This window comes from Rutilus rutilus, assembly GCF_951802725.1.
Source record: "Rutilus rutilus genome assembly, chromosome: 18".
In the NCBI taxonomy this organism is placed as follows: Eukaryota; Metazoa; Chordata; class Actinopteri; order Cypriniformes; family Leuciscidae; genus Rutilus; species Rutilus rutilus.
This window is the reverse complement of record NC_140231.1, coordinates 27445506-27462841: the sequence shown is the minus strand read 5'-3', so window position 1 is coordinate 27462841 and position 17336 is coordinate 27445506. Positions and strand designations below refer to the sequence as shown.

The 17336-nt window shown below is 36.9% G+C and overlaps 1 protein-coding gene across 1 annotated transcript; it reads right to left on the bottom strand.

Annotated features, from left to right (window-relative positions):
• Positions 1-11731: 11731 nt before the first annotated feature.
• On the bottom strand, positions 11732-12571 carry LOC311277411 (chemokine XC receptor 1-like; the record flags this gene model as incomplete). Its single annotated transcript, XM_084387728.1, has 1 exon — positions 11732-12571. One exon carries the CDS (start codon positions 12569-12571, stop codon positions 11732-11734), a length of 840 nt encoding a protein of 279 aa, XP_084243854.1.
• Between the last annotated feature and the right edge of the window lie 4765 nt (positions 12572-17336).

The window sequence follows — 17336 nt, the reverse complement described above, 5'->3', positions numbered from 1 at the left end:
TGGGAGTCTATTGGTGAAATGCAAAAATGCTGAGCAGATAAATGTGTAAAAAAGAAATAGTGGAAAAAAGAATAATTGGTGAAAAGAGAGGAGCTAAGGAACAGGAATTCCCAGAAGAGAATCTGGAAGAATTAAGAAAAGTGATGAAAGGAGGAATGATCACAGAAATTAGACGAATGCAGGCTTTCAGGAATGGGGAAAAAACTGATAGTGAGTCAGTACTGCTACAATTTAAAGATGAGGTGCTTCCTATGAAAGTGATGGTAGGATATGTGAGCTTTAATGTCAGAGAATATGTACCTCCTCCATTAAGATGTTACAAATGTCAGCGATATGGACATACTGCAAATGTATGTAAAGGGAAACAGAGATGCGGAAGATGTGGAGGAGAACATGCATATGGAGAATGTGGAAGCAATGTTACAATTAAGTGTTGTAATTGTGGAGGGAACCACACAGCAGCTTATGGGGGCTGTGAAGTCAGAAAAAAAGGCAGTAGAGGTTCAGAAAGTAAAATCAAATCAGAAAGTAACATATGCAGAGGCTGTGAAAATATGTAGCAATGAAAGAGGAAAAGATGAAGTTAATCAAAATACGACTGAAGCAGAAATGGGTCCAGGGCAGGAAAATATAGGAATATCAATGGACAGGATAGTGCTTTTCTTAGCATATGTCATCAACTGTTCAGAACCAGCAAAAACAAAAACGGAGAAGATTAAAATCATAGTTAAGGCAGCAGCTAAATTACTAAACATGAAAGATTTGTCATGGGAAAAGATACATGCTGACCTTAACCATGGAGAAGGGAACACAGATGCAGCTTCTCAAAGTATAACATGTTGTTAATTCAATGGAATGCTAGAAGTTTGTTAGAAAATGGACATGAGTTTAAGGGGTATATTGATACAGCGGGGGAAATAAGTATTGAACACGTCATCATTTTTCTCAGTAAATATATTTCCAAAGGTGCTATTGACATGAAATGTTCACCAGATGTTGGTAACAACCCAAGTAAGCCATACATACAAAGAATCAAACAAAAATAAGTTCAGAACTTAAGTTATGTGTAATAATGTGAAATGACACAGGGAAAAAGTATTGAACACATGAAGAAAGGGAGGCGCAAAAAGGCATGGAAAGACAACTGCTGAAAACTTACAGTAATTAAAAAGCAATCCAGCCCCCTGTCAGTGGAAATTTAATTAATAACAGCTGGTTCAGTCCCAAATGATGGCCTACAAAAAGGTCTCATTGCCAAGGTGTCACACAAGACACATCTCATGATGGGTAAAAGTGAAGAGCTGTCTCAAGACCTTCGCAACCTAATTGTTGCAAAAAATAATGATGGCATTGGTTATAGGCGCCATTCTAAGCTTCTGAATGGTCCAGTGAGCACTTTTGGGGCCATAATACGGAAGTGGAAAGACAATAATTTCACCATAAATTTGCCTCGACCAGTGCTCCTCGCAAGATTTCTGATAGAGGAGTGAAAAGAATAATCAGAAGAGTTGTCCAAGAGCCAAGGATCACTTGTGGAGAGCTTCAAAAAGACCTGCAGATAGCAGGTACTGTAGTCTCAAAGAAAACAGTAAGTAATGCACTCCACCGCCATGGCTTGTATGCACGCTCACCACGCAAGACTCCATTACTGAAAAAAAAGCATGTTGAAGCTCATTTAAAGTTTGCTGCACAACATTTGGAAAAGCCAGTGAAATACTGGGAGAATATAGTGGTTCACAAAATTGAACTGTTTGGATGCCATAATACACACCATATTTGGAGGAGAAATGGCAGTGCACATTACCCTAAAAACACCATACAACTTGGTGTTGGCTCTTGGACAACTCTTCTGATTATTCTTTTCACTCCTCTATCAGAAATCTTGCGAGGAGCACTGGTCGAGGCAAATTTATGGTGAAATTATTGTCTTTCCACTTCCGTATTATGGCCCCAAAAGTGCTCACTGGACCATTCAGAAGCTTATAATGGTGCCTATAACCAATGCCATCATTATGTTTTGCAACAATTAGGTTGCGAAGGTCTTGAGACAGCTCTTCGCTTTTACCCATCATGAGATGTGTCTTGTGTGACATCTTGGCAATGAGACCTTTTTGTAGGCCATCATTTGGGACTGAACCAGCTGTTATTAATTTCCACTGACAGGGGGCTGGATTGCTTTTTAATTACTGTAAGTTTTCAGCAGTTGTCTTGGCTTTCCATGCTCCCTTTCTTCATGTGTTCAATACTTTTTCCCTGTGTCATTTCACATTATTACACATAACTTAATTTCTGAACTTATTTTTGTTTGTGTCTTTGTATGTATGGCTTACTTGGGTTGTTACCAACATCTGGTGAAAATTTCATGTCAATAGCACCTTTGGAAATATATTTACTGAGAAAAATGATGACGTGTTTAATACTTATTTCCCCCGCTGTAAATTAGAAAATAAACTGGATATCATGTGCATTCAGGAAACATGGCTCAAACCTAATCTGGATTTCATTATTAAAGGATATAATACCATATGTGAAGATAGAAGAAATGGAAATGGTGGAGGATGTGCAATATTTATTAAAGATGGTATAGTATATAGGCGTTTAGATACAATACAAGAATTAGAGTTAATAGTTATTGAAATATGGAACAAGAAAGAAAGAATTAAAGTGATTAACTTCTATAACCCATGTAAAAAGCTAGAGAGAGTAAAACTAGAATCAATACTGGAAAAGTGGAGAGGTAAAATTATTTGGTGTGGGGATTTTAATGCACATAGTAAGGTGTGGGGTGGAAAAGAAGATTTAAATGGGGAAATTTAAGAAGAGATAATAGATGAAAAGGAATTAGTATGTCTAAATGATGGATCCGGTACAAGGGTAAATTTAAATAACAGAAACCGCAATAGATCTTACTTTGGTGTCTCAGTCTCTGGTAGGGATAAGTAGTTGGGAAGTAATCAAGGAAAGTACTATAGGGAGCGATCATTATCCTATAGTTACAGAAATTGGAATAGAAAGGGACATAAGAAAGAGAGAGTAAAAAGGTGGAAATTTGAGGAAGCAGATTGGAGCAAGTTTAGAATATTAACTGAAGAAAAATTAAAGGAGGTTATTATAAATCAGGGAATTGAAGATCTCAATGAAGAAATAAGTAGTATTATTTTAGGAGTAGCAAAAGAGTCGATACCAAAAAGAGGTGGTAGTAATAGAAAGAAAATAGTTCCCTGGTGGACGCAAGAGTGCACAAAGGTAATTAAAGAGAGAAATAAGACATTTAAAGTATTGAAAAAAACACATAACTTTCAGAATTGAATTGAATATAAAAGGAAGCAGGCTGTAAGGAAAACAATAAAGAGAACTAAAAAGAATTTTTGGGGGAAGTATTGTGAATCTTTAGAAAGAAGTACATCATCAGATCGAGTATGGGGTGATTAAGAGAATGTCAGGAAATAAAGAAGAGTATGGTTATCCTATAATGAAAGATGGAGAGAAAGTAATAATAGAGAGCAAAGGTAAAGCAGAGTTGCTGGCAAGGACATTTGTTACATAGTAATGGTAATTTGAGTAACGTGGAAAAGATATCACTGACTATTAGATAAACAAAATATAACATAGCAAAAAACACCAAATAAAGCTATAAATAACAATTACATAATAATTAAAACATTTATTAAAATATCAAAATTTTATGTTGCATTAAAGTGGAAAAATTTCCCAGTGCGGTGCAGATAAAGAACAAGCTGAAGAAAACCAGCCAGTGATCATAACAAATCAGACCAGTGATCCAAAGTTTATGAATATACTGGTTTGTTAGAATGGTAAATAATCCTGTTGCAGCAAATGGGACATATATGATAGTCATGCTCACAGTAATTAGAATAATTTGAAACGCTCTTCTTTTCATGGGGTTTTCCTCCTCTCTTCCTCTCTCTCCTGGTCCTGACTTCTTCAGATCTCTGAGAACAGCCACAAGACAAAACAACTGGATGCAGAGGGCCAGTAGGAACTGCAGTGAGAAAAACTGTTAATGTATTTGTGCATTTTTTGTGTAGACAATAAATAAGCAACAGAAACAGGAGCCAAGAATAATTATCCAGGCCGCAGTGCAGATCACTCTATATCTGAGAGGTTTGAACTTCAGAAAGGTTACAGGATGAACCACTGCCAGGTAACGCTCAACACAGATCAGACACTGAAACAGAGGATGACCAGTAGTGATTAGTCCTGTTAAAAATATTTTAAACTGTACTATAAATGAAAACCACTCTCAGAAACCATGAGAAACCAGCCTCAGAAACAGAGAGATTGAGGATGAAGAACTCTGATGCAACTCCACTTCCTGTTCCTGTGATGATGAGCCATATAATATAGATGTTTGTAGGAAGACCAAACAGGAAACCGATGCTGAATGCACAAATGTTCACACTGTCCATTAGCCCAGTGGACTGAGTTGTGGAGTTTGTAGATGTTTGCAGGTGTGGTGAAGGTCAATGTAGAGTTATTCATCTCCTCTTGGTTTTCTTCTCAGTTCAGCAGCTCAGAAAACATGTATAATATTGCAACTGTGATGTTTGGGAAGAAATAAGTGTATATAAACCAGCCCATTCAAACTGAGACAACCAAGTTCAGAATATGCACAATTTGAATAAATAAATGTTCAATAAATTCAGTCGGCCTATAATCCAATATTTTACAGCATTAAATCCAAATAACAAGAACACACTTAAATGACTTAAAAATATGGTTCTATATTCACATTATATTAGTGAATCAAGGAAAAATTTGATTAAAATAGATTTTCATCCAGTATAAATCAGTCTGCAATTCATATGCAAAGTCTAATTTTCTGATGAGTTAAATTTAAATTGGTAATTTGGTTTAATGACCCAAAGAGCTCAGTCTCATTTACTCAAAAGCATTAAACTTGCCCACAAATCTTGATCATTATCGTATAAGCACAGTAAGACTGTTGATATCAAGGGTAAAAACAAGTAATTTAATCTAATTGAGTAATTGAGTTTATCACCTGAAGAGTGAATGTTCAGTCTCTCTGGATGTGTGTAAATCTCTCTGCTGTTTTGTAGACTGACTTCACAGCTGTTACAAGAATATATGTGCATGACTTCATCTGCTACACGTCACATAAAACAGTGACAGACTAGTGTCACCATTATGTTCAGTTCGATTCAGTTCAAGGACTTTTAGTTTGTATATCTTCAGTTCATGCCTTCCTTTGTTTGATTTCCTGCCACTCTTTTAGTTACCATGATCACATTTATTTGGTGTTTTCTAATGCCTGTTCGCCTGTATTTTAGTAAACTTGCTATTAAACTTCGTTAGTTTAATCTAACCCTAACCCTAACATTAGGATACTTTAAAATAGCCAGCCCGTTCTCATCCCAAGGCGTAATATATTGACGCTTTTGACATTTCGTCTACATCCAACACACATGGCACCCTTTAGCGTCAATATGAGACGCCGATCGATATGGGCCAGAAGGCGCCTCCTAGCGGTTTAACCCTAACCCTACCTATGGAGAGAGAATTGTGTCTTTATTACATGCAAGAAAATAAATGATCTGAGAGAGAAAAAAAAGTTTGAGAGAAAGAATTATCACACTGATAGCAAAAAAGCATATTATGAGAGAAAAAAAAAATATTTGAGAGAAAAAGTTTTCATACCAATAGCAAAAAATAATAATATTTGAGACTAAAAAAAGTTTTGAGAGAAAGTATTTTCTCAGAACAAAAAAAATATCAATTTGAATTTTTTTAAATTATTTCTGAGAAAAAAAAATCTCTCTCAAAATACTTTGAAAAAAACTCTCATATATATATATTTTTTCCTATCAGTGTGAAAACATTTTCTCAAAAAAAAAAAAGTGTTTCTCTCAAAACGCTTTTCTTTGCTCTCCATGCAATTTCTTGCTCTCGTGTCAGGATTCTGCTTTGACTGTGAGAATTGTGTCATGGGCGGGGCCACGATCCTATTGGCCAGTCGGGTGAGCATCGTCTTGTCTTGGGAGTCGAACTGAATCATTATACCATTGTTATACTCATAGGAACGTGGCCCCGCCCATGACACAATTCTCACAGTCAAAGCAGAATCCTGACACGAGAGCAAGAAATTGCATCGAGAGCAAAGAAAAGCGTTTTGAGAGAAACACTTTTTTTTTTAGAGAAAATATTTTCACACTGATAGCAAAATATATATATATGAGAGTTTTTTTCAAAGTATTTTGAGAGAGATTTTTTTCTCAGAAATAATAAATAAATAAAAAATCTAATTTATATATTTTTTTGTTCTGAGAAAATACTTTATCTCAAAACTTTTTTTAGTCTCAAATATTATTATTTTTTGCTATTGGTATGAAAACTTTTTCTCTCAAATATTTTTTTTTTCTCTCATAAAATGCTTTTTTGCTATCAGTGTGATAACTTTTTCTCTCAAACTTTTTTTTCTCTCTCAGATCATTTATTTTCTTGCATGTAATAAAGACACAATTCTCTCTCCATACTACCCCAGACCTAAACCTACCCATAACCGAACAAAGCTCTGTGCGTGTCATATTGACGCTAAAGAGTGCCATGTGCGTTTGATGTAGACGAAATGTCAAAAGCGTCAGTATATGACGCCCTAGGATGTGAGCATCGTTAACTATGGCCTAATCCTGGTTTAATGTAAGCCTTGTCTGTGAAACCAGGCCTTTGTTTTGTGCACCAGACACTGGCCAGATGGTGCCACTCATTCAACACCTGATATTATAGTGAGCACAAACTATGACAAAGAAAAACAAACAATATAAATCTGTGTTATGGCAGGATGTCAGGTTTGATGTAATCTCTGTGACAATCCTCATTATGAAAAACGAATGTAACCACTCATGCATCTCTTCAACACAAGCAGAATAAACATGACTAGAACAATCAAAAATACAGCTATTAGTCACTGGATGAACAGTGAATGACAGAGAGTCCCAAAACTGCAAATGTGGCAAAAAGCCACATCTGAAGTAGTATATATGGCAGATATATGCCATAAAAAGATGCATTTCCACAGTGAAATAATGTATGAAAGAACAATGACAAACTTCATGGAGGTTCTGATGTGGCATTTTATTATAACCTCTGTTACATAATAAAAATCATAATAAAATCTTTATTCAGAAGGGAAAATCATGCTGCAAGGACACAAAAGTGATTTAAACATTTCAGAAGCAATAATAAAAGTTCTATGTAAAATATAGTTAAGTAACTTAATTCCATAATGTATTACATTACAGGTCTTATAAGAGACAGGGGCAGGAGAGTTTTTCAGTGCGGTGAAGATAAAGAACAGGATGAACAAAACCAGACAGCACAAAACAAACCAAACCAGGGAGCCAATATGCAGGATTAAGCTTTGTTCTGACAATGGTAAAAAAACCTGCAATACTATAAGGGACATATGTGATAACCATGGCCACAGTAGTTATTAGAATGAGATGAAACGCTCTTCTCTTCATGTGGTTTTCCTCCTCTCTCTCTCTCCCTCTCTTTCCTGGTCCTGACTGCTTCAGAGCTCTGAGAACAGCCACAAGACAAAACAACTGGATGAAGAAGAAGAGGAGGAACTGCACTGACAAGAACCACATATGTACAGTGTTGTGTGGGTCTATAGTAAACATGCAGCGCAAACAGGAGCCAAGAATAATTATCCAGGCCACAGTGCAGCAGATCACTCTATATCTGAGAGGTTTGAACTTCAGAAAGGTTACAGGATGAACCACTGCCAGGTAACGCTCAACACACATCAGACACTGAAACAGAGGACGACCAGTAGTTATTAGTCCTACTAAAAATAGTTTGAACTTCATAATAAATGAAAACCACTCTGAGAGTACAAAGCTCAAACAATTCACACAGAAACCAGTCTCAGAAATAGAGAGATTGAGGATGAAGAACTCTGATGCAACTCCACTTCCAGCTCCTGTGATGATGAGCCATATAACATAAGACTGTGTAGGAAGACCAACCAGGAAACTGGTGCTGTAAACAAAATATTCCAGAATTTCCACAAGCCCAATGGAACGAGTTGTGGAGTTTGTAGTTGTTTCAAGTGTGGTGAAGTTCATTGTATAGTTATTCATCTCCTCTGAGTTTGTCTTCTCCTTTCAGCTCACATAACAGTATAATGTGCTGTAATCCATGGAAAAAGAGAAGTGTACATGAGCCAGGTAATTCATATATACTAAATTAAAATGAACTAAACTAAAAGAAATAGCCATAAAAAAAAAAACAATATTAAATGACTTCAAAATATGGTTTTATCAGTAGTTTTTAAGGTGATTTCATATGTTCATCAGCCTACATTAAAAGGCAAAATGTTTGTTTATTATTTCAACTGAACTTTCTTCTTTTCAATGAAATAAAAAAGATCTGTTTGTATTTACTTCAATCTAATTTCCTAAAAAAAAATTATAATAATAATCAATGCAGTGACAATTCTGCTTCTTATTAACTGAAAAAGAAGAATTTAAATCAAAAAGAGGAGTTTGTTCACCTGAAGAGTGAATGTTCAGTCTCTCTGGATGTGTATAAATCTCTGTGCTGTGTTTTATAGACTGACTTCACAGCTGTTACAAGCATATATTTGCATGACTTCATCTGCTACACGTCGCATAAAACATCAGATATGCAAATATTTAATTACAAATTAAAGGTTAAAATATGTGCCTTATTGTGTTTTAAATTGTTCACAATTTATACACAACCATGAAATAATAGTCCCACCAGATTCTCAACTCTGGCCCTTGAGATGAACTTTCCTTGAGCTCCAGTCCTAAAATACAGCTGAACAAGATAATAAAGCTCATTCGGATTACTAGAAAGTTATAGGCAGTTTCACGAGTTTACACATCCATGAAATCAGATAAGGGGTTTTGGAGGGATGCTGTGAACGTGCTCCTCCTGAACATTCTTAAATGAAACTTCATTAAGATTGATCAAGGTTGGAGCCAAACTCTGCACCAGACTCTCTCTCTCTCTCTCAGAATCATCTCACAGTCACATGTACAATACACATCCTTTCTAAATAACTGGATAGAAACGGACATAATATCTGTCAAAAGTGCCATTTTTTAGCTATTAGCGGCCGGCGGCTTAAGTGCTTATGTCAAGCTGTTATCTGTATAAGTGCACTGCTGTGGTAATCAGATATAAAAAAAAAAATGAAATAAAAAAAAACATTGATCACAAAACATTTTAACACCTATATTTAGACACACACAGACATCAAGAATCAGCATATGAATCTCAACAACGGCGATGTGCTTCATGCTTCTCTCAGTCCAGGAGAAGCATGAATCATTGATAATATGCTGCATGTTACTTTATTTAAAGGGTATAACTGTATTGCAGTGATTATGTCTATAAGCTAGTTAAGTTGATGTTATTTGGTCTTATTTTTTTAATTTTTTTTCTGCTCAATTTTTGTGCTGCGGAGTCACGAGGCTCCACCTGAGAGCGGCATTTCATTCGCTTTACCCACACCTCAAACTCGACGTCAACGCAGAAAGGGTCACAATAGGAAGCCTGTCACTAAGGATGCCACAGACGAACTTTCTGGTTTACTAAAACATGTGACCATCTAAAATATTGTTGTGAATAAAGAGTGTGTTTTCCATCTCTGCCTTTCTCAAGTCACATGAGAGAGCAGTGACAAGGGTCATTGTCCACAAATACAAAGGAACTATTGTATCTTCGGAGAGCAAGCCACTGACTGGACAGAGTCATGTTTGTATAGAAAATAGCAGGACTACACTTGCTGGGATCAGCAGTTGTACATGTGATATTGAAATAAGCAGTCATGTGCTGTACAGTAAAGAAATGATGAAGACACCTCAATTCGGACTATAAGAGAAGAGACCTGGACAGGACTCACTCGCTCTTCCTTGCAATCTCCAGTCCGGAACGCCAGCAGTTTTCGGATGCAAGAAGCTTTAAGCCTAGCTAATATTACTCTGTTAGTTTAGTACTCTTATTATAATCTGTAACAAGTATTCTTTTCATTTTGATTCTTTTAATAAATATTGTTAAACATTTATTACAATCATCTGACTGGACCTTGGATTTTTGAGTACGTGTCACCTTCTTCCACCTGGATCAGGAAGGTCCTAGCTGGAGGAAAACTACAAGAGGGAGAGCATTATTTCTGATATAAGAATAATGACTGTGAGATTTGATTGATTAAAAAGCCTAGCCAAAGAGGCAGCTTATGACAGGGTATTGTTGTATAGCGAACAAGGTTGAAGAGTACCTACAAAGGTAGACTTATACTACGAAGGGGAAATCTATTATCTTTATAATTTATTATCTTTATAATAGAATACGAATTTGTAGAGACTGATCGCCTAACTCTTAAAAGCACGACTAAAGGATAGGCTCTTTAGTTACCGCGGGATTATCCATATGTCCTGGATAGGATGTAGGATAATTTGGAACGGCATTAATCGTGAAAACTTCTACATTTTAGATACACAAAGTATTTTAACAGTATTTACAGTTTAATAAATACAAATTTGTTGTCCCAACACTCTTTTGTATGTCTTTGTATTAACAACTTACAACTTTAAGTAAAACATGCTTAAGGAATATAAGGCAATCTGTTTCCACATATTTGTCTAGTAATGTGAACAAGCTTGTTAAGAAAACAGAGGCTGTGTCTGAAATCGCATATTTTCTTGTACTTATTTTGAATAAGTAATAACTCCACAACCGCTAAAAAAATACGTTCTATATAGTATGAATGTGTGTTTGAATGTAATCTGAACATACTCGCCATGTTGTTCGTCATGCATAAATTTGAATATGCAAATATTTAAAGTAAAATAAAAAGTAAAAAAATGCAGTGCACTTCTAATATGTTAACTTGACAATGTGCAAAACATTATTTACATCCATGCAGAAAATTGTGTAACTTCAGTAATCATCTTTGAAGATGCTGTGCACAGATAAAATCAGTGAAGAGTCAAAGATTCAATCTTTATACACATGACACTAGCAAGCAGGTGCCAGTGAGCATTTAAAAACTGTGACAAAAAAAAACACAATGTCATGGCAGGACGTTAAGTTTGATGTATACTACTGATGTATACTAAGTTTGATGTATAATACTAACACTTTCTCTTCTATTATATTCTATTAAAAAATATATATAATAATAATAATAATTAACGTACTGCGTTAGACTAAACTGAAAAGGGTCATAGCACTTGCATATTGTTTTCCTACTGTTAGTTTAACTGCTTCTATTGTTCTCGTTTATAAGTCGCTTTGGATAAAAGCGTCTGCTGAATGAATAAATGTAAATGTAATCTCTGTGACAATCCTCATTATGGAAAAGGTGACACTGGGCCATTGATTAATTGTCTTATTTTTTTATTGGTAAAACAAACCATTAGCTAATAGTAACCACTCATAAATCTGTTAAACACAATCAGAATAAACAGAATAAATCTGACTAGAACAATCAAAAGTACAGCTATAAGTCACTGAATAAACAGTGAATGACAGAGAGTCCCAAAACTGTAAATACATAAGAAATAAAATGACATAACAAAAACCCTGCTTAATTCAGACGGGAAAGACTCAACTACAAGGACACACAGGTGATTTACAATTTTCCCAAGCAATAATAAAAGTTCAAAGTCATATCTGAGTAACTTAATTTTGTAATATATTTAATTAGCAGGTTTTATAAGAGACATGGGCAGGAGAGTTTTCCAGTGCGGTGAAGATAAAGAACAGGCTGAACAAAACCAGACAGCACATAACATACCAAACCAGGGACCCAACATGCAGGATTAAGCTTTTCTGTGGCAATGGAAAAAACTCCTGCAATACTATATGGGACATATGTGATAACCATGCTCACAGTAGTTATTAGAATTAGATAAAATGTTCTTTTCTTGATGTCATTTTCCACCTTTCTCTCTCTCCTTCTCTCTCCTGGTCCTGACTGCTTCAGAGCTCTGAGAACAGCCACAAGACAAAACAACTGGATGAAGAAGAAGAGGAGGAACTGCAGCGAGAAGAACCACAAATGTACAGTGTTGTGTGGGATTATATACATGCAGCACAAACAGGAGCCAAGAATAATTATCCAGGCCGCAGTGCAGCAGATCACTCTATATCTGAGAGGTTTGTACCTCAGAAAGGTTACAGGATGAACCACTGCCAGGTAACGCTCAACACACATCAGACACTGAAACAGAGGACGACCAGTAGCGATTAGTCCTGTTAAAAATAGTTTAAACTGTACTATAAATGAAAACCACTCTGCCAGTACAAAGGTCAAACAATTCACATAGAAACCAGCCTCAGAAATAGAGAGATTGAGGATGAAGAACTCTGATGCAACTCCACTTCCTGATCCTGTGATGATGAGCCATATAATATAGGAGTGTGTAGGAAGACCAACCAGGAAACTGATGCTGTAGACACAAATGTTCAACATTTCTACAAGCCCAATGGAATGAGTTGTGGTGTTTGTAGATATTTCAGGAGTGGTGAAGTTCACTGTAGAGTTATTCATCGCCTCTGTGTTTGTCTTCTCCTCTCAGCTCACAAAACATTATGTAGCTGTGATCAATCGAAAGAAAGAAGTGTACATGCAGGCAATTAAATAATAAATAATTCATATTAAATTAAAACTGAAATAACCAGAGCAAACCAACATTAAATGACTTCAAAATGGTTCTATACATTCAGTAGTATTTTAGGTTATTTTGTATCTTCATCAGCCTATGTTAACTGGCAAAATCTCTCCTTCTATTGTATTTCTACTGAAGTGATTTCTTCTTTTCAATAAAATAAAAAGAGCCCAGTTTCTATTTACTTGTTCAATTTTTCCTAAAAAACAAATCAACACAGTGACAATGCTTCTTGTTATAATCTGTTTTACCATAAAAGCAAGAAATCAAATCAAAAAGAGAAGTTTATCACCTGATGAGTGAATTTCTGGTCTCGCTGGACTTCTGATCTCTAGTACATTCATCTCTGCTGTTTTATAGACTGACTTCACAGCTGTAATAAGAATATACGTGCAAGACTTCATCTTTTAGACATCACATAAAACACTAGATATGCAAATGTTTAAAGTAACAAAGGTTCAAAATATATAACTTATTGGGTTTGTTCACCCAATTGTTCACCAAGGCACAATTTATACACCACATTGAAATAATTATTCCTTATCTGCAGTTAAGATGATAACAGCAAGTATCCATCATTTCTTTCAGACTGTGAAGAGATTAAGCACATGGGAAAATTGAGCATGTGTGTGTATTTATTTTTAAGTCAGAATTGTGAGATATAAACTCATATCTCATGTAATGAGATGTAAACTTTTTTATTATTATTCTGTGGCGAAAACAAACTTCCATAATTAAAAAAAAACATTTAGAACATTTTATTACATGGCTCCCTGGAAAACTGTTTGGTCACTCGCACCATAGCTGTCTGATATTTCCAAATATCCCCTGTCATCAATAGCAACACTGTATATAGGCGAATAACAAACTGCATTTTTTTTAAACTGCTGGAAGGAAACGTTTCTTGAAGTTCTTTTGAAAGTGAGCAACCCGACCCCTTTAGGACGTATCCTACTGTTCTACGAGGCCGAAAGGTGCATTCAGTCACTTAGTAAGTAGTTAATTTGTACCATTTACCTCGTGATCCTGTGTGGCTTAAATTTCGAAAACTGATTTACTGAACAAGCTATCCGAGAAGTGAGAATTTAATTCCATCGTGAAATATGCTTTATATTTTTATACGTTTTACCAAATGCCAATCGAATAGACTACACTATTAAAATTAATTTGAATTAAAGACCTAAAGGGCCCTATTTTGACAATCTAAGCACATGGTCTAAAGCGCAAGTGCAGTTAGGTCTTTTCCGAATCCACTTTTGCTAGTTTAAGGACAGGAAAAATGATTGGCGTGTCATGCGCACGGTCTAAAAGGGTTGTTCCTATTCTCTTAATGAGTAATGGGTGTGTTTTGGGCATAACGTGCAATAAACCAATCAGAGTCTCATCTCCAATTCCCAAAATGGCAGTTGCACTCGCGCCATGGCAGATTCGCTATTTACATGACGGAATTTGATAGTGGAAAGACCAAAGCCGTCTCCAGAGCGCAAATGGAACTGCTCTTGCGAGAGGTAAAAGTACGCAAGCAGATCATCTACAGGACAAGCCGGATTCCACCACAATAATACAATAATAATCTTTTACATTGTAATCCTTTTATTTTAAATATTTGGCATGTTTGTGTGCTGCTGTACGTGCGTCCCTGTGTGTTTAATAAGCAGAGTGTACACGCGTTGTGGACCCGCCTATAGGCGCACATTACTAACAGCGCGTTTATTAACTTTAAATAACAAAAAAAATATTGCGCCATTGACTTTAGACCAGGTTTCAGTTGGTCAATGGCGCAGTCCATTTCTGTTGCCTCAAAATAGCAAAGTGCCAACAATGCGCCAGAACACACCTCGTTTTCAGACCAGCACGCCCATGGGCACACAAATGGGTGCAAATGCATTTGCTATTTAAACAACGTGGCTCAGGACGTGAAAATGATAACTGCGTCGGACTGAAACTAGCAAAAACACTTGCATTGCGCTTGGCGCTGCATTGCGCTGAGTGTAAGATAGGGCCCTTTGTCTCAGCCTGGGGTGTCCAGGAAAGACAGAGAGACCTCCCGCAACGGATCCAGTGATGACGGAGTCTGAGTCTGAGCCTGAACCAGCGCCCTCCACGGGCTACGAGCTTGAGCCCCCTCCATGTCCGGAGTTGGAGCCAGCCACAGAGTCCACCCCAAAACCATAGTATGTCGCCGCACCCGTCCCGACGCTGGAGCCGATCGCCAGATCCAGCGAGGAGTCAGGTCCGGTGAGACAGTTCTCAGATGAGCCAGTCGAGGAGCGCTGGTTCATCAATTTCACCACGGAGCTCGTCCCACTCCAGCCAACTACACTCTGTATCATGGATGAACCGATCCTACCTCCCCAGTAACTTTCTCAAATGTTTACAGAACAAACGGGAACCCAGTGTGCCTGTATCTTTCTCTATTGCTGTTCTATTACAAGATAGAAAGTCTAAGGCCTTCAATAGCCGTACAGCAAACCTAACTAATCTGGTGCCTATTACACGTCAAACTAATATTGCTGTGGGGAAAAGTAAGTCTGTTAAGTTAGCACTCTTTAACATCCGCTCACTTAAAAATAAATCACTTCTAGTCAACGACTTAATAACCACAAACAACCTGGACTTTATGCTTCTGAATGAAACCTGGCTAGAAGACAGCTACAGTGCAACAATCCTCAATGAAACAGCCCCTCCTAACTTTACTTTTATGAGTGTCTGCAGAGCTGTTAAGAAAGGTGGGGGTCTAGCTGCTCTTTTTAAAGATATCTATCAATGTAAGCAAATATCATTTGGGAATTACTTGTCTTTCGAATATCTGGGTATTGTGTTAAAAGGTGCTCCACGCATTTTACTTATCATTATTTACAGGCCTCCAAAATACTCTCCAGCCTTTGCTGAGGACTTTACAGAACTGTTTTCAACAATTACCTCAGAGTTTGACTGTTTTGCCATTGCTGGAGATTTTAACATCCATATAGATAGAGCAGAGAACAATATGGCAAAAGAAATCAAAAGTGTTTTAAAAACTTTTGATCTGACTCAGCATATACATGGACCCACACACAATCGTGGACACACTCTAGATTTACTTATCAGTAAGGGTCTAAACATTTCATCGATTGTTATTAAGGATGTAGCACTGTCTGATCATTTCTGTATTTTCTTTGATATATTGATCTCTCCTGCCATTGAAGCTAGATCTGTGTCTGTCAAGAAGAGATGCTTAAATGAGAACACTAGTGTGCTATTTATGAAGGCTATATCCTTAACACCAAGCATATCTGCAGACTCTGTTGATTTTCTCCTAGATTCTTTTAACTCAAAAGTTAAAAGTGTATTTGATGATATTGCTCCTGTTAAAGTCAGGAAGAAGAGTGGCAGACAAAAAGCACCTTGGAGAAACTCAACAGCAGTGCAAAATATGAAAAGACAATGCAGAAAAGTAGAGCGCATGTGGCGGAAGACAAAACTTGTAGTCCATTATAACATCTACAAAGACAGCATCCATGCTTTCAGTATGGAACTGGGCAAAGCTAGACAGACTTTCTTCTCAAATATTATAAACAGTAATTTAAACAACACGCGCACTCTTTTTGCTACTGTAGAGAGACTGACAAACCCCCCAAGCCAGATTCCCAGTGAAATGCTCTCAGACAGCAAGTGCAGTGAGTTTGCTTCTTTCTTCTCTGAGAAAATCAATAATATCAGAAAGGTGATCAGCACATCCTTGAGTTGCTCTGGGGTCAGACAGATCAAACCACCTGAGAAAATAGCTACTATGTCTGACTTCAAAGAAATTGATGGCAAAATTTTGGAAGAAACCGTACAGCACCTTAAAACATCAACCTGTGCTCTTGACACACTTCCCACATCTTTTTTCAAAAGTGTGTTAAACAGTTTAGAAGCAGATCTTCTAGAAATGGTAAATGCTTCACTTCTCTCTGGGAGTTTTCCAAACTCCCTGAAAACTGCAGTTGTCAAGCCCCTCCTGAAAAAGAACAATCTGGATAAGACCATATTAAGCAACTATAGACCGATCTCAAATCTTCCTTTCATAGGCAAGATCATTGAAAAAGTTGTCTTCAATCAGCTGGACAAATTCTTATGCACGAATGGATACTTTGACAATTTTCAATCTGGTTTCCGACCGCACCACAGCACAGAGACAGCGCTCATAAAGATAATAAACGATATTCGCTTAAATACTGATTCAGGCAAATTATCGGTGCTGGTACTACTCGACCTCAGTGCTGCATTTGACACTGTCGATCATAACATACTTCTGGACAGGCTGGAAAACTGGGTGGGGCTTTCTGGGATAGTCCTAAAATGGTTCAGGTCATACTTAGATGGGAGAGGTTATTATGTGAGTATAGGAGACCATAAGTCTGAATGGACATCCATGACATGCGGAGTTCCTCAAGGCTCAATTCTTGCGCCACTCCTGTTCAACCTGTATATGCTCCCACTGAGCCAAATAATGAGAAAGAACCAAATTGCTTACCACAGCTATGCAGACGACACACAGATTTACTTAGCCCTATCGCCTAACGATTACAGCCCCATTGACTCCCTGTGCCAATGCATTGATGAAGTCAACAGTTGGATGTGTCAAAACTTTCTTCAGTTAAACAAAGACAAAACTGAAGTCAT